An 18,124-nucleotide genomic window follows, 5' to 3' on the forward strand; every position below is an offset into this window, starting at 1 on the left:
GTGCCTGAAAAGAAGGTGTCTGTGCCCAAAAAATCTCAGGTCCCACCTACTAAAGGTATTTTACTTTCCTCTCCTGCCCAAAGGAAAAAAAAAAAAATCCCCTCGTAGTCTCATAAAATATGCCTTCGTAATTCATAATTTCTGAAACTACTAATGTCTTTCAAGTACCTGAAGTCCCCCAAGAGGCTGTCCCAGAAAAGAAAATTCCCAAGACACTGCCCAAAAAGGCAGAAGCTTCACTTGCCCCAGATAGTTGTCAGATGAACTTGCCTTCAGAGAGCTCTTTCTCCCACTTTGAAAGTCAATGTAGACCATGTGTCCACTAACCTAAGTGATAAACTACTAATATCTTTTAAGTGCCCGAAGTGCAAGAAATTGTCCCTGAAAAGACAAGACCAGCAGCCCCTCCCAAAGAGCCAGAAGCTGCACCTGTCCCAGGTACATGTCACTGAGACCTTCAGAAGAGATTCTTTTTTCCTTAAAAACAAGCGTAGACCATTGCCTTCACTAACCTAAGTGGTAAACTACTAATATCTTTTAAGTGCCTGAAGTGCAAGAAATTGTCCCTGAAAAGACAAGACCAGCGGCGCCTCCAAAAAAGCCAGAAGCTGCACCTGCCCCAGGTACATGTCAGCTGAACTACCCTTCAGAAGAGCTCTCGCTCCTGTTCTAGAAAACAAAAGTGTGTATTGCTGTTCATTAACTAAATATAAAACTACTAATATCTTTTAAGTGCCCAAAATCCAAGAAGTTGTCCCTGAAAAGACAAGACCAGCGGCCCCTCTGAAAAAGCCAGAAGCCGCACCTGCCCCAGGTACATGTCACTGAGACCTTCTTCAGAGGAGATCTCTTTTTTTGCTTGAAAACAAACGTAGACCATTGCCTTCACTAACCTAAGTGATAAACTACTAATATCTTTTAAGTGCCTGAAGTGCAAGAAATTGTCCCTGAAAAGACAAGACCAGCGGCGCCTCCCAAAAAGCCAGAAGCCGCACCTGTCCCAGGTACTTGTTAGCTTAATGAGACTTCAGAAGAAACCTCTCTTCCGTTCTTGAAAACAAACATAGATAATTGCTCTTTATTAACAAGTGATAAACTACTAATATCTTTTAAGTGCCTGAAGTCCAAGAAGTTGTCCCTGAAAAGACAAGACCAGCAGCACCTCCCAAAAAGCCAGAAACCGCACCTGCCCCAGGTACATGTCACCCAGACCTTCTTCAGAAGAAATCTTTCTATGCTTGAAAACAAACATAGACCATTGCCTTCACTAACCTAAGTGGTAAACTACTAATATCTTTTAAGTGCCCGAAGTGCAAGAAATTGTCCCTGAAAAGACAAGACCAGCAGCCCCTCCCAAAGAGCCAAAAGCCGCACCTGTCCCAGGTACATGTCACTGAGACCTTCAGAAGAGATTTTTTTTTCCTTAAAAACAAGTGTAGACCATTGCCTTCACTAACCTAAGTGGTAAACTACTAATATCTTTTAAGTGCCTGAAGTGCAAGAAATTGTCCCTGAAAAGACAAGACCAGCGGCGCCTCCAAAAAAGCCAGAAGCCGCACCTGCCCCAGGTACATGTCAGCTGAACTACCCTTCAGAAGAGCTCTCGCTCCTGTTCTTGAAAGCAAAAGTGTGCATTGCTGTTCATTAACTAAATATAAAACTACTAATATCTTTTAAGTGCCTGAAATCCAAGAAATTGTCCCTGAAAAGACAAGACCAGCGGCCCCTCCGAAAAAGCCAGAAGCCGCACCTGCCCCAGGTACATGTCACTGAGACCTTCTTCAGAGGAGATCTCTTTTTTTGCTTGAAAACAAACGTAGACCATTGCCTTCACTAACCTAAGTGATAAACTACTAATATCTTTTAAGTGCCTGAAGTGCAAGAAATTGTCCCTGAAAAGACAAGACCAGCGGCGCCTCCCAAAAAGCCAGAAGCCGCACCTGCCCCAGGTACATGTCAGCTGAACTACCCTTCAGAAGAGCTCTCGCTCCTGTTCTTGAAAGCAAAAGTGTGCATTGCTATTCATTAACTAAATATAAAACTACTAATATCTTTTAAGTGCCTGAAATCCAAGAAATTGTCCCTGAAAAGACAGGACCAGTGGCACGTCATAAAAAGCCAGAAACTGCACCTGTCCCAGGTACATGTCAGCTAAATGAAACTTCAGAAGAAATCTCTCTCCTTTTTGAGAAAAACACACAAAAAAGACAAAAAACAAAACAGAAATATAGACCATTGCTCTACATTAACTTAAGTGTAAAACTACTAATATCTTTTAAGTGCCAGAAGTCCAAGAAATTGTCCCTGAAAAGACAAGACCAGCAGCACCTCCCAAAAAGCCAGAAGCCACGCCTGCCCCAGGTAATTGTCATGTGCAGACCTTCTTCTTCAGGAGAAAAACCTTGTTTGCTCCTGAAAAGCTTTAGTTCATCGCCTGTTCCTAACCTCCATCTATAACTACCACTATCTTTCAAGTGCCTGAAGTTCCTAAAGCAGTTGTCCCAGAAAAGAAAGCCCCTATAGCCCCACCTCCAGGATTTGAAGCCCCACCTCCAGGGTTTTAAGCCCCATCCCCCAGGATTTAAAGCCCCACCCCCAGGATTTGAAGCCCCACCCATCACAGATATTTCTAAGTCCTCTTCCTAGTCTTCAGAATGAAGGCCTTCTGTTCTTAAAAACATTTTCAGTCCATTTACCTCATTGCCCTAAATAAAAGAAAACTACTAATCTCTTTTAAGAGCCAGAAACTGTCCCTGAAAAGAAAACAGTGGCACCACCTAGGAAGCCAGCAGCCCCAGCTGTTACAGGTACTTGTCAGTAGTGACCCAAGGCTTCAGAAGCTGGAATTCTGCTGCCCCTGAAAATTAGCATGGTCGATGGTAACCACATGAGCTAAATATAATCTCACTGATCTCTCTGAAGTGCCTGAGGAGCCCAGAGAGGTCATCCCTGAGAAGAAAGTGTCCCTGGTGCCTCCTAAAAAGCCAGCAGCCCCACCACCTGTTGCAGGTACTTGTCAGTAGCCAGAAGTTTCCCGGTGCCTAATTCTTGTTCTTCATCCCACTTGTCAGAAATCCTAAAGTAGTGTCACTAATCTCTTTTAAGTGCCTGAGGCACCTGAAGAGGTCCTCTCTGAAGAGGAAGTGCCCCCGGTGCCCCCTAAAAAGCCAGAAGCCCCACCTGCCAAAGGTATTTCTCACAAACTTTAGGGGTCATGTGACCTAACTCTTGTGCTCTTGCAAACATTCTGGCCTGCTACTGTGCTAAGCCTTAAGTGGCCTTTCACTAATCTCTTTGAAGTGCCTGAGGCTCCCAAAGAAGCTGTTCCTGAGAGGAAAGTGTCCAAGGTGCCTCCGAAAAAGCCAGAAGCCCCACCTGCCAAAGGTACTTGTCACTGGCCTGAGGCTTCTGAAGACAAAGCTCTTCTTCTCTAGAAAATGTCTTGTCCTGGTGTTGTCATGTGTCTTAAATGTACCCACTAATCTCTCTCAAGTGCCAGAGGCACCCAAGGAAGTTGTCCCTGAGAAGAAAGTGCCAGGAGCACCTCCGAAAAAGCCAGAAGCCCCGCCTGTGAAAGGTACTTGCTCTTGACCTTAGGCACCATAGCATCCAAGTCCTCCTACCTTGAGAGCTCCGTCCTTGTGGCCACCACTGGTCCTGAGGACAGTTCCACTCTCTCTTTCAAGTGCCAGAGGCACCCAAGGAAGTTGTCCCTGAGAAGAAAGCACCACCAGCACCTCCTAAAAAGCCTGAGGCCCCACCACCTGCTCAAGGTAGTCACCTCCATGTCACTGAGCTTGGGAGCATCCATCTGTGTTTACTCTGTCTGACCATGAAAATACTAATATCTTTAAAGTGCCTGAGGTGCCAAAGGTTGCTGTTCCCCAAAAGAAGATACATGAAGCCCTTCCCCCAGAACCAGAAAGTCCTCCCCCAGAAGGTAATAATGAAACCATTCTAATCTTTAAAAAAAATGAAATGGCTGTATGTTGTGAAAAATCTTCTTTGGTAAATGTTTCATAAATGTCAGTTATGTCTGTCACTAATGGGCTACTATCTTTAAAGTGTATGAGGAACCTGCAGAGGAGATTGTCCCAGAACAACCTCCAGAAGAGGCTGAGGAAGAGCCAGTGCCAGCCCCACCTCCAAAAGGTACTTGGCAAGGCTGCTGGAGGGTCTCCAACCCGCCTTGACCCCGCTCGTCCTCACAGCATGAAGCTGGTTGAGGTGTCCTTCTTCCACTTGTCTTTGCTGCTTCTAAAGCATAAACTCTCCTGCCTTTAGTGACAGTGCCACCTAAGAAGCTTGTGCCAGAGAAAAAAGCACCCCCTGCTGTTGCCAAGAAACCTGAACCTCCACCAGCAAAAGGTATTTTAGCTGCTGCTAACCTCCTGCAGACAGATGTCTCTGAACTGTCCTATTCCAATACTGTTCTTAATGATCACTGAAACCTCAAGTTTAAACCTGCTAATATCTTTTAAAGCACCTGAGGTGCCCAAGGAAGCTGTCCCTGAAAAGAAAATGCCTCCTGTGGCTCCCAAAAAGCCAGAAGTCCCACCTGCTAAAGGTACACATGGAGGCGGGAGTGGTCTCCAGTTCTTAAACAGTGTCTCACACTGCTTGAATGGGGGATGGGTAGCCAGTGCCGATTGCTCATAATTTTAAAATACTAATATCTTTAAAGTGCCAGAAGTTCCGAAAGAAGTTGTCCCAGAAAAGAAAGTGGCTGTTCCCAAAAAGCCTGAAGTCCCACCAGCCAAAGGTATTTGTCAGTAATCAGACTCTTCAGAGAGGCACCCCCTCTTGGTCCCCTCCCCTCTGTCACTCAATGTCAAACTCTGTGTTTGTCAGTCTTCTTGTATTTTTAAATAATAGAAGTGTTCCTGGGAGTTTAGAGTTAGCAGAATAGTTTTAAAACATCACTGCTTTAAGAAAAAAAAAATAAGTGATGAGTGCCTTTGCTCACAAACACTGATGACTTTTTACAGTCATCCCTTTGTAATAGCCTTCATTTTGCTCCACCTTAGAGGAAGATCCAAAGACAGCTACCAACCTCTCCAATTTTCTTCTTGGATCTATCTGTCCCTGGGTTGTTTGAGTAAAATGTGCCCTCGAAATGGCATGCATGCCTTGTACTTCTGGACTACCCAAAAGTGAAACTAACTACTATCTTTAAAGTGCCAGGGGTGCCAAAGAAACCTGTGATCGAAGAGAAGCCAGCCATTCCTGTCCCAGAGAAAGTGGAGTCTCCTCCCCCAGAAGGTACACATGGGACTGTTGCTAAGGTTACCATTTATGGCTATTTATAATGCAGGCTTTGTTTGTCTTCTTTTCTTGACTCTCTCATTCTCTCTCCATTCACTGTTCTTACTTTTTATCATCTAAATTAACTCTGATCTCAAACTGCTAGTCAGTAATGGCTGCCCAGGTCACAGGTCACAGGTCACAATCACTGTGATCTGTATTCAGCAACTCTTCTCTGATGTGCATAAGAAATGAGATGAAAACATTAGCGGGCATGGATGACATTAAAAAGCAAGAGCTTTTCCAAGCATTCAGATCAGTAGACACAGATGTCAGACATCTGGGATAGATTTCATCTTAATTAAAAAAAAAAAAAAATCAAAGCAAGGCAGGGAATCAAGATCACATGTGTGGGTGTTCTGTGCCTCATACACTGAAATACAATTGACTAATATCTTTAAAGTGTATGAAGAACCTGAAGAAGCCGCTGCTGAGGAGGAGGAGCCAGCCCCTGTTGTGGAAGAGGAAGAATACGAAGCCCCACCCCCGCCTGCACCAGGTATCCATCAGGGTCTGCGGCATAGAAAGGAAATGCAGTCGCTTGGTTTCTATGTGTATTGCATATCATAAGGCGATATCCATCTTCTACCTTCTTGTGTGAAATGTGCCACTGCTGGCAAAACAAAAAACAAAGACCACATTATTTTCACTTATAAAACTTACAGAATTTTAAAATCTACCTACCTACCAGAATTTAGAACCTACCTACATACCAAAATGCATGGTCTTTTATAAATGGGTTTATCACTTGATTTGTCCTTGCAAATACCTGATTCTAAAAGAAATTCCTATTCTTCAAGTGCCTGAAGAGCCTAAGAAGGTTGTCCCAGAGAAGAAATTTCCAGTCATCAAAAAACCAGAAGCTCCGCCTCCTAAAGGTACTTATGTTAAAACAAGTGTTTGCATTCCTTCTGTGCCGTCTAAAAGTCCGTTTCTTTGTTGTGCGTATGCTGTGCTGCATCTGTTAACTGTCATCTATATGTAACAGTGTTTTGTAGACTTGTACAGTTAATGTGAATATCTTATACTTTTATATTAAATGCTACTAATATCTTTAAAGTACCTGAGGTGCCAAAGAAAGTTGTGCCAGTGAAGAAGGTTCCAGTCGCAAAGAAGCCAGAACCACCAGAAGCTGAAGGTATTCACAGTCACCTGACACGTCGTTTTTAAAAGCTTAGTCTAAAAGGGGACTCCAATAAGTGTCCTCCTACTTACAACAACTGGGGGCAAAATTGTCCTCCTTTGCTTCCGTTAATTCTAACACTACTCCATTAATTACAGATATTTTTACTCTTAAAATATTCTCAACTTATCTCTCTAAAACAAAACTAATATCTTCAAAGTCCCCGAGGTGCCAAAGAAACTCATGCCGGTCAAGAAAGAACCTGTGCCTGTTACCAAAAAGCCAGAAGCCCTGCCAGAAAAAGGTATCTGCTGGGAAGAAAGACACTTCTCTACCGCTAAACACTTGATAATAATTTTTAGTGCAAAAAAGAGGGAGCTTATGTATTTCGTAGAGAAAGGGGGGAAATAAGAACTGCAAAATGAGACAAGCGACAGAGAAACTGCCCCTTGTGTTGAGACAGTCCACGGTTACGGGGGCTAGAAAAGGAGTCAGCTGCCCAATTCACCACATTTGAGTGAATATTACTATCAAGAAGATAATGTTTTACAATATGTAAAGCATGCTCCCATCTTTTAACAACTTAAATATGGTAGGAGAATAGAAAGATTGGTCAACTCTACAGATAGGAGGGAATACCATTCCAAACGTAACAAAGATTCAGGGAGAGACACCATAGAAAGTGTAAGGAAGAAATGGTTGGTTTTGTTTTTCTTAATAGTTTTTTTTTTGTTTTTGTTTTGTTTTTGTTTTTGTTTTTACATATGGGTCTAAAAGTTCAGAAACTCTCAGACAGTATAACTTGGGTGTGGATTTGTAGACCATCTTGAAAGATAGCACTAGTTATAGAGGGCTATTTTACAGGAATAAGACTTTCTCATTCTGTAGGCACCGGCAACAGGTGGCTTCAAAGGTTTTGAAGAATACAAGTGATTGCATTTGGACGACAGAAAGATAACTGCCCATACATTAAGAAAGCAGGAATACTGTAGGAGTTGAGGTTAAGTGGCCAAGAGAATAATTCATTGGATTCCAGGCTGTTATTAGAAAGAAATGGTGAAAATATTCATCATTTTTCAGGTATAGAATTTAAGAAGGAGCATTAGGAGCTCTGGGTCAAGGTTAGAGGCACCAATCTTGAGGTCATTTGCATTAAAAAAAAAAAGTTGTGTTTGCAGGGCTGCTTACCCAGACAAGATAAAGCAATTGTTTCCTCATGTGTCAGCATCAGTCTAGTGAGGGACAGCTACATGTAAAATTATAAGACAATGCAAATAAACCAGGCAGGCTGAGAATACGCATTCATGTGACATCACCTAAGCTGGAAGAGGTCCCAGTGCTCTGCAGAGTTCCTTGCCAGCCTTTGGAAGAATCTTGTTCATCTTCTAAGTTCTTAATGGTAAAGAAAATTAATGTCTTTAAAGTGCCTGAAGCACCCAAGAAAATTACCCCAGAAAAGAAAGAGCCTGTTCCTGTGCCCAAAGAGCCTGAAGAAGAGCGCGAAGCACCACCTTCCCCAGGTATACGCTGCTCTTTTCATCTTGGGAAGATGACACCAGCTTCTTCGTGTTGCCTTAGTTCTTGGTGGATCTTACACAGTTATCTGTTGTCTGTTGAGTGTGGTGATGCTATCGGTGTGTTGGGATAGCTGAATAATGTGTTGTGGGGCATAGCTTAGCAGGTGCAGGTTCTGCTCTGAATACAGCCTAACACACGGTACTGTTTTTAAGTTGAAGAGACTCCTGAGGAGACAGTCTATGAAGAGAAAGCAACCATTACCATTGGTAGAAAAGAGACGCCCCCAGTTGAAGGTACACACATACCGATCTATCTTTCACTTCCTGGAAACTTCTTAATGAGGCAACAGTACTTACAGGGTGGCATTCCTGCTTCACTCATACACAGGAGCATCCCTGAATATGTTAGACTTTTTCCTTAACAATTATGCTTCTTTTGAACTAGAATCTTTCATTTGCTTGGTCTCGATAATTAACAATTCTGAAAGGTACAGTTTACAGATGGAGAGTTTGAATAAATACATCGGATCCCCAAGTGACTTCCAGTAGTGAGTCCCACATCAGCTCATCTTCCATCAAAACAGTAATAGGCTGCTCGTTAATAGAAAGTCCAAATGTAAGAAAATTAACTAACATCTAGAGGCTGGGATGTAGCTCGGGGGTAAGAATGATTTCCTATCACAAGGAAGACCCTAGGCTTGGATAGGCATGGTGGCGCCGGCCTTTAATCAGTTTACAAAAGGTGGAGGCAGGCGAATCTCTGTTAGTTTGAGGTCAGTATATAGTAAGGCCTCTTCTTAAAAACAAAACAAACACAAAACAAAGCAAAAGCAAAATCAAACAAATGGAAAGGGAAGGAAAAAGAAGAGAAGGGAAGGGGAAAGGAGACAGACAGACACTGGGCTCAATGTCCAACACCACAAATAGAAAATGGAAGTCTCTCTTTTTTTCCAGAAGCCACCTTGCATGGGCTGTATGTTTTTCTTTTTATCACTCTTTGCATCTGTCTTAAGTTTCGTGTGTCTGTGTGAGCATCTTTGTGTTACAATCTTGCATCCTTTGTTGACATTCTTTAAAGAACGCGAAGTTGAAAAGTTTGTTCAACCTGACGAACCCAAACCTGAGCCACAGGCAGAAGAAAAGGCTCCACTACAAGGTATCCAGTTAGATGGCCTTAAATCTTCATCACAGTCTTCATCTTGACCTGTGTATGGTTTGTGTTATCCTGTGTGTGTCCTGGGTCTTTCCCATCTGTACGTAAGAAATCCTTTAAGTGTGCGTCAATTCTTCTGTCGTCCTGTATCTGTGCTTTTTGTAATGAAAAGGTGGCTCATCTGGGTGCTTCTTTGGCTAATTCCTTTGTTATATAAGTCACCACCTGTGCGTACAATGTTGACATTTTATGTTTTATGCCAAAATACATCTCTTGCTTCATACACATGTAAACTTCTACCATATACGCTGTACATACACAGTCTAATTAATATGTGCCTCTACTAACACTCCTGTAATACTTTTTCAAGAACCTGAGCCTGAAAAGAAGGTTATCGAGAAACCAAAACTCAAACCAAGACCGCCAGCACCCGCGCCTTCTCCGCCTAAGGAAGACGTGAAGGAGAAAATGTTCCAACTTAAAGGTACAAAATGCTGCCGCTTCCAATATCTTGTTGATCTGCTTCAAACTTCTAGAAACTTCGCTTTCAAGAAATGCACTGCTGCTGGGAGTGCTTATGTTCAGACATGGCTATGCTGCGGGAATTGCATAGCGATATGTTGCCACTGCCCCGGGGGTCTTGGGCTATGCTATGGAGCCATGCCTGCTGCCCAGAATGTCAGACAGTCCTTGACCTCTGAATGCTGGTGGTACCCCACTAACTTTCCATGTGGAATGGCGAGGAAGTCTTTTTATATTTCAAAGCCTGATTGCTATGCGTATCTTGGTCTTAAGCATGTAAAACGTCTTAAGGAATCTTTGGAAGATGTTTTTAACACTGCAGTGATTCAAATTTATATAGAAGTCAAACCTTTTATTTTTAAATAACCGCATGCTCTTTTAAATATAAGTAACATAAATGTGGTGTCCAGTAGGTGATGTGTTTTCATATAACTTGAAAATGCACATGGTTGACCTGTCAATGCTGCTTTCTCAGTTTTTTAAAAAGCCTAATAGAAACCCAGAATATATGGTTCTCAGTGTAGCTGGCAAGTGTGGTCCTTAATGTATTTGGTATCTAGCACCTCTTTATCAAAGCTTCTTCATTCTGTGTGTGTTTTTTTTTTTTCCTTTGAATTGATGAAGTATTATCTTGAATCTCATGGACACATCTTCTGATCACGTTTTATATGATAAACATACATACAATGATTTTATTCTTGTTTTTTTCTTCAGTTTTTTTTTTTTTAAGCTATCTTGTTTTCAATGCTATGTTTCCCAATCTGAAATGGTCAGGTGTAGGCTTACCCGAGGAATATCCTCACCCATGTTTATACATGCATGGAGCCAGAATCTTCTAGAGTTATTTTTGGTAAATCTTGCCCTGTTCAAACCATCATGGGTTTCAGGTGACAGAGAAGCAGGGTCTCTGTCGACTGACGTATTGTGGGGACACCTATTCGAATACAGTTCCCATGGCGTAAAATGGCTGCTTATGAAGAACAGAAATTCTCTTCCTTCTTGAGAACCCAAGCATGGGGCAAAGCTGCACTTTGTTGTCTTGTCGTGTGGGCTTCCTTCCGAACGTTCTCTGGGTGGCTGTTCTTGGCTGTTATTAACACTTTCTCATTATAAGAGAAGCTTGGCTTTGATTCTTGTGGTTAAAAAAAAAATAGTCCTTTGCTTCAGACTAAGTATGCAAATAATTTTTAAAAATCCTTTAAAATTCTTTAAAGCTGTTTCAAAGAAGAAAGTCCCTGAAAAACCCGAGGTTGTGGAAAAAGTGGAGCCTACACCACCACTGAAAGGTATCTCACAGGCTGGCCGAGACGCATGTGTGGCCACCTCTCCATCTTACTCTTTGTGTTGCCATGGAGTGCTCTTCCAACCCCCCTCTTTCTCTTAAGGATGAGAGAAGTAGAATAGTTCCATTCATTTCTCATACTTTTGTGGCTTCTGTGGTCCTAGCTCAGGAGTGCTGGGTGCTTCTTGTGTCTCCCATCAATTTCATACATCATATGGATGCATTTTGTTGATCTGTGTCTTCCATTTCCATATGTCTACTTGCATTTTTAAAGCTAAATCGTAGCAAACTTTACTAGTTAGATGAAATTGATATCAGGAGGCATTTTAGGTCAAAATGCTGAACAGTAGTAAGCTTTTGGTTTTTTTCCTGGATATCAGCATTTTAATCTGTGTGGAAAGCACTGCAAATCCTGTGATCATATCCTCCTGGCATACTGCTGGACAATCCCTAGGGATTTCCGTTGCCTCTGACTCCCTGGCCACTTTCTTCTCACTCACTGGGGCATTCTCCCAGGTGCACAAAGTTTTAAGGAAATACCAGCATCACTGCAGGTTATTTTCCAAAGTGATTTTCCTGTGGACAGTCTTTTTCCCTGCATAATTAACCCATAAAGACAAACAAGAACATATAAATCTAGAAAATGTCAATTAAAAATAAACAATGTCTTTAATAAGTTTAGTGAGTGTCAGAGCCCTGTCAGCATAATCAACACATCGACTCTCTCCTTGATCATGCTAGAATTTTAGAATAATCACCCATGTGAACATACTTGCCCTGGTTTGTAAAAATGGAATTTCTAAATAATTTTGGTCAATTAAATTATAAGATTATTAAAGTTATAAATTATTAAGGATTAAATTAGTATGTATTAATATGTGATTTCCTTAGGAACAATTGCCTCAATAATGTATGAGTTTCAAATATCAACATCTTAAAAATAAACTAAAAAGAAAATATGGAAAAAAATTTGTTATATGCATTGTGTAAATAAAGAAATGTATAGTTTTTCCATTTCAACTCACATTATTGTAAAAGTTCAGTCAATAAAAAATAGTTTTGCATTAAAAATAATAATTTACAAATAGTAATAAAGATCAGCATAATTTATCATACTTAAAATTTTTTAATGTTCAGCTGAAAATTTTACTTCAAACATTTGGCATTATCAAACATGATTATTTTAAATGAAATATACATTTGACTCTTTTATGCTTGTCTTTGAAGTAAAATTCAAGCAAGATGAGCTTTATCACATTAAAATAAAATCAATGAACTGCTTAAGAGCACCAAACAAGAAAATTTATAGAACTATCTGGGAAACTCAAAAATGTACTGTGATTGAACAAAACAGTGCATCAAAAGGAATGGTTTCCAAGTGGCTCAGTGGTCACTGACTTCTGTTTTGGTATTGTCTTTGTATTTAAACTCATGCTCCAACATGGCAGCACCCCTATGGTTGGTGTTCACTGCAGAAACAAGAAGACACTTACAATCCCTTGCTCATTTAAGTTCAAAAAGATTGTTTTATTTATGAACAAGTTAGCTTCTAACACTAGCTTTGAAATCAGACAATTCTATAGTTTAAAAAAAAAATTTTTTAAAAAAAGAGATCTTTCAGAAGTTGACTTTTGTTCAGAAAGTGAACTATGATATTTCTTCATTACCAAGGTTCACAGCCGTTCTTTGGTTTTCTGTTTCCATCAGTGGGAAGCTGAGGCAATGGCAGGAGCCCCTGCCTGCACTGTTCGGTGTCCCTGTCAGTCAGGGGAACACCAGCCTGGGCAACTAAAGCAGCTACAAGGACTGGAGCAATGGCTCAGTTGTTGGAGGCTCACAGCCCAAAATATAAAACAGCTACAGAGTGGAGCGAAGATGCTGTGGAGAATCCTTGCATTCTGATGAAAGATTTGTGAAGTCATTATGAACCAACAGATTCTGTTCTTGCTAAAACAGATTTGTAGTCAGTGTGCCTGAACTCTCAGAGGATCATATAAACCTTTGTAGAACAGAGAACTTCAAGTCTATCATCTGCTTTTAAAGTCTGTAGATGTGTGTGCAACAGAAATGGTTCCTTGATACACTCTAGTTAGCTGGTTTGGGTAGAGTTGGTTTTTTGTTGCAATTCCATTTTTATATGAATTCACACCAAATTTGAAATCATATCCTTTTAAGTGCCTACAGCTGAAAAGAAAGTTCGCAAATTACTTCCTGAACCTAAGCCCCAGCCAAAGGAGGAGGTCGTGCTGAAAAGCGGTATAGTACTTCTCTACCGATGTCAGTTTTCAACAGCGTGAAAAATGGACTCACCTGAAAGCTCACAAAATCCTTCCACCCCTTGATTTCATTTCAATTAGATTCTCCAACTAAAATTTGAATATAGTTCCATTAAAAATTAAAGGTTATCATTGCTGAATCTTCTTAGAGAAATGGCAGAGATTTTGTGAGCATTCATAGTATTTTGAAATCGATTAACAGATACAACTAAACTGATACTATTCTAAAAATAGTGATGACCGTGGGTGTCATTTTTCAAAACCAAATTGTGAAATAAAATATACTCAGCTTTTAAAATGCTGTTCACATAACTACTTAAACCTAAAGGTATTAAGTTTCAGTATGGCACAAGATCACTATAGCCAATAACACTTTTTATAAAACTAAACATATCTTTCCTACTAAATGTGAAAAAAATAGATGCAAGATACTCATGAGAAATAAAATTCTAAGTTATTGATTTCTAAGCTACGTTACTTTAGATTTCTGCACTTAAACATTTTTATTTAAGTAGTTGTCAATAAATTGTTTAATTATTAGAATTTGTTGCTATTCAAGTTTTTATTTTATTTTATTTTTTATTTGAGCCATTTTTGCCCCACAGCTGTCTCTGGGCATAGTATCTAGAGAGATAATGAAGTGTTTATAAGTCTGATATGAATTAATGTAAATTTCATTTGGGGGATTATGGGAAATAAAAGCATTTCCCATGTAAATGCTCATCTCCCACTGTGCTTGCTTGCATGCCTCTCATTGTCCTTGCTTTGTACATTATCTGTGTTCAGCAAGCTTGTTCAACATCGTCATTAGCTCATCTCGGTTTACATATAAACCTTTTTGTCTTTTAAGTTCTAAGAAAGAAACCTGAAGAAGAAGAACCTAAAGTAGAACCTAAAAAAGTAGAAAAAGTTAAAAAGCCAGAAGGTAGGAATCATTTTCGTAAATGGCAACTTATGACACCCTCTTTCAACAAAGGTGGACATTTAACAAAAGGTTTATTTTGTAAACGTAAATGACGTTCAACATAAACATTGCTTCATATTTCATCTGTCTGTAATGTATATGCTCCATTGTCTGCTTTCTGTTTTAATATTTTTCAGTAATTCCCAAATAGAAACAGTTCTTGGTCTTTCGGCTAGGAATAAGAATAGCATTTGTTCTTATCAGTATTAATAATTTCCAGGTCCATTTTTCCATAAATAATAATGATGATGATAATAACTTATTATCATCATCATTATTATGTATTAATTACTTCGCCTGTAAGCTCTGTCCACAAGAATGACTGGAATCATCTTGTTGGCTATAGAATAAATCCACAGGAGCGTGTTAGCAAAGCTTCCTAAATCTGGGTACTCTTCAGTGGATTGATGGCTACCATTTGCCTCTTGTCAAAGGGAGTGATTACTTTAGGAGAGCTGTTTTAGAAGGGAGGAGATATCAGAAATTGGAACCAAGTAGATGGAATGAAAGAATGAAAAACAAAAACAAAAATGAGCGTGGTCATGCAAAGGGAATAGAACCAATCTATAAAGTAGGATTTGTATGAAAGCCATCACTAGAATTTGGGGGGAAGTAATTTTTCAGTCTGAGTTTTCAGGTAACCTGCTTTCTGAGTTAACACTCGACAATGATCTTCTTTCCTTAAAGAGCCACAACCACCTCCGAAACCTGTTGAAGTTGAAGCTCCTCCAGAGCCTGCACCAAAGGAAAGGAAAGTTCCAGAACCAAGCAAAGGTAGGATTCTCCCAACACATTCCCCGTTGTCTCTAAGAATGCATCCGCACAGTGTCACAGTGTCCTTGTCTGACATCGTGAGCAGTCATCACACGCATCCGCACAGCGTCACAGTGTCCTTGTCTGACATCGTGAGCAGTCATCACCCGCATCCGCACAGCGTCACAGTGTCCTTGTCTGACATGGTGAGCAGCCATCACACGCATCCACACAGCATCACAGTGTCCTTGTCTGACATGGTGAGCAGTCATCACACACATCCGCACAGCGTCACAGTGTCCTTGTCTGACATGGTGAGCAGCCATCACACGCATCCGCACAGCGTCACAGTGTCCTTGTCTGACATGGTGAGCAGCCATCACACGCATCCGCACAGCATCACAGTGTCCTTGTCTGACATGGTGAGCAGTCATCACCCGCATCCGCACAGCATCACAGTGTCCTTGTCTGACATGGTGAGCAGCCATCACACGCATCCGCACAGCGTCACAGTGTCCTTGTCTGACATGGTGAGCAGTCATCACACACATCCGCACAGCGTCACAGTGTCCTTGTCTGACATGGTGAGCAGTCATCACCCGCATCCGCACAGAGTCACAGTGTCCTTGTCTGACATGGTGAGCAGTCATCACCCGCATCCGCACAGCGTCACAGTGTCCTTGTCTGACATGGTGAGCAGCCATCACACGCATCCGCACAGCATCACAGTGTCCTTGTCTGACATCGTGAGCAGCCATCACCCACATCCGCACAGCGTCACAGTGTCCTTGTCTGACATGGTGAGCAGCCATCACACGCATCCGCACAGCGTCACAGTGTCCTTGTCTGACATGGTGAGCAGTCATCACACACATCCGCACAGCGTCACAGTGTCCTTGTCTGACATGGTGAGCAGTCATCACCCGCATCCGCACAGCATCACAGTGTCCTTGTCTGACATGGTGAGCAGTCATCACACACATCCGCACAGCGTCACAGTGTCCTTGTCTGACATGGTGAGCAGTCATCACCCGCATCCGCACAGCGTCACAGTGTCCTTGTCTGACATGGTGAGCAGTCATCACACACATCCGCACAGCGTCACAGTGTCCTTGTCTGACATGGTGAGCAGTCATCACCCGCATCCGCACAGCGTCACAGTGTCCTTGTCTGACATGGTGAGCAGCCATCACACGCATCCGCACAGCATCACAGTGTCCTTGTCTGACATCGTGAGCAGCCATCACCCACATCCGCACAGCGTCACAGTGTCCTTGTCTGACATGGTGAGCAGCCATCACACGCATCCGCACAGCGTCACAGTGTCCTTGTCTGACATGGTGAGCAGTCATCACCCGCATCCGCACAGAGTCCCAGTGTCCTTGTCTGACATGGTGAGCAGTCATCACCCGCATCCGCACAGCGTCACAGTATCCTTGTCTGACATGGTGAGCAGCCATCACACGCATCCGCACAGCATCACAGTGTCCTTGTCTGACATCGTGAGCAGCCATCACCCACATCCGCACAGCGTCACAGTGTCCTTGTCTGACATGGTGAGCAGCCATCACACGCATCCGCACAGCGTCACAGTGTCCTTGTCTGACATCGTGAGCAGCCATCACACGCATCCGCACAGCATCACAGTGTCCTTGTCTGACATCGTGAGCAGCCATCACACACATCCGCACAGCATCACAGTGTCCTTGTCTGACATGGTGAGCAGTCATCACACACATCTGCACAGCGTCACAGTGTCCTTGTCTGACATCGTGAGCAGCCATCACCCGCATCCGCACAGCGTCACAGTGTCCTTGTCTGACATGGTGAGCAGCCATCACCCGCATCCGCACAGCGTCACAGTGTCCTTGTCTGACATCGTGAGCAGCCATCACCCGCATCCGCACAGCGTCACAGTGTCCTTGTCTGACATGGTGAGCAGTCATCACCCGCATCCGCACAGCGTCACAGTGTCCTTGTCTGACATCGTGAGCAGCCATCACCCGCATCCGCACAGCGTCACAGTGTCCTTGTCTGACATCGTGAGCAGCCATCACCCGCATCCGCACAGCGTCACAGTGTCCTTGTCTGACATGGTGAGCAGTCATCACCCGCATCCGCACAGCGTCACAGTGTCCTTGTCTGACATGGTGAGCAGTCATCACCCGCATCCGCACAGCGTCACAGTGTCCTTGTCTGACATCGTGAGCAGCCATCACCTGCATCCGCACAGCGTCACAGTATCCTTGTCTGACATGGTGAGCAGCCATCACACGCATCCGCACAGCGTCACAGTGTCCTTGTCTGACATGGTGAGCAGCCATCACATGCATCCGCACAGCGTCACAGTGTCCTTGTCTGACATGGTGAGCAGTCATCACACGCATCCGCACAGCGTCACAGTATCCTTGTCTGACATCGTGAGCAGTCATCACACCCGCATCCTGTTCTCTTGCCTACCCCCCCCACCCCCGCCACCCCCACCTCTCCACCCCCGTCAACTTGCTAGTAGTCACCAGCTTGTTTAGTAAGTTACTAGGGATGAATAACAAGCTGATTAACTTCACATCCAATCAGATTCTTACTACGTTTTTTTAAGTTGAACATGAAAAAAGTTTTACATCAAATACTTAATTTGCTAACTATATATGTATAAATCCTAATATCCCCATGTATATTAGATTTGCTTAGCTGTAGTTTTGCCTCTGTGAAAAATACTACGAAGTATTGTGATAACTTGATTGTTCCTGTAAATTATTTCAGTTCCTGAAATCAAGCCAGCAATACCACTCCCTGGACCCGAACCAAAGCCAAAGCCTGAGCCAGGTAAGCAGGCTCACCCTCAAGGTGAACGTCTCTCTTCAAGTACCACACAAACCACAGGTAGCAAGGTAGCAAATGAAAAATAAAATAGGTTTTTTACGTTTAAAAGTGATGTACATTAAATAAAACACGAAATCATTGTTCTCCAATGATTTCTGATATCTCAGTATGCTCAGATAGTGCTCTCAGAAAAAACTAGCTATTTGAAGATGTCGACATTACATCATGAAAGGCAAACAGGCCAGCAAGTGTAGTTGCTGTAGGAGGCGAAGAGTGGATGTGCTCATACAGTGGGCATCTTCTCTCCACAGAGGTGAAAACCATGAAGGCGCCACCCATAGAGCCGGCCCCCACTCCCATTGCTGCCCCAGTGACAGCGCCTGTGGTTGGGAAGAAAGCAGGTACGA

At 42.5% G+C, this 18,124-nt stretch overlaps 1 protein-coding gene across 1 annotated transcript in view; it reads left to right on the top strand.

Annotated features, from left to right (window-relative positions):
• Positions 1-18,124, top strand: part of Ttn (titin) — a 275,595-nt gene that overhangs the window by 142,823 nt on the left and 114,648 nt on the right. The window contains 36 exon segments of the mRNA XM_051166126.1: positions 166-227; positions 417-438; positions 543-623; positions 924-1,004; positions 1,130-1,195; positions 1,303-1,383; positions 1,488-1,568; positions 1,679-1,759; positions 1,869-1,949; positions 2,296-2,361; positions 2,476-2,551; positions 2,915-3,009; positions 3,106-3,189; positions 3,301-3,384; positions 3,494-3,577; positions 3,687-3,773; positions 3,857-3,940; positions 4,066-4,152; positions 4,285-4,368; positions 4,484-4,567; positions 4,685-4,762; positions 5,179-5,262; positions 5,708-5,803; positions 6,105-6,182; positions 6,365-6,442; positions 6,648-6,731; positions 7,852-7,947; positions 8,158-8,238; positions 9,023-9,100; positions 9,468-9,581; positions 10,834-10,905; positions 13,077-13,157; positions 14,028-14,102; positions 14,829-14,915; positions 17,658-17,720; positions 18,029-18,118. Coding sequence (XP_051022083.1) covers positions 166-227; positions 417-438; positions 543-623; positions 924-1,004; positions 1,130-1,195; positions 1,303-1,383; positions 1,488-1,568; positions 1,679-1,759; positions 1,869-1,949; positions 2,296-2,361; positions 2,476-2,551; positions 2,915-3,009; positions 3,106-3,189; positions 3,301-3,384; positions 3,494-3,577; positions 3,687-3,773; positions 3,857-3,940; positions 4,066-4,152; positions 4,285-4,368; positions 4,484-4,567; positions 4,685-4,762; positions 5,179-5,262; positions 5,708-5,803; positions 6,105-6,182; positions 6,365-6,442; positions 6,648-6,731; positions 7,852-7,947; positions 8,158-8,238; positions 9,023-9,100; positions 9,468-9,581; positions 10,834-10,905; positions 13,077-13,157; positions 14,028-14,102; positions 14,829-14,915; positions 17,658-17,720; positions 18,029-18,118 — 2,886 coding nt within the window.

Source organism: Acomys russatus, chromosome 24 (assembly GCF_903995435.1).
Source record: "Acomys russatus chromosome 24, mAcoRus1.1, whole genome shotgun sequence".
Taxonomy (NCBI): Eukaryota; Metazoa; Chordata; class Mammalia; order Rodentia; family Muridae; genus Acomys; species Acomys russatus.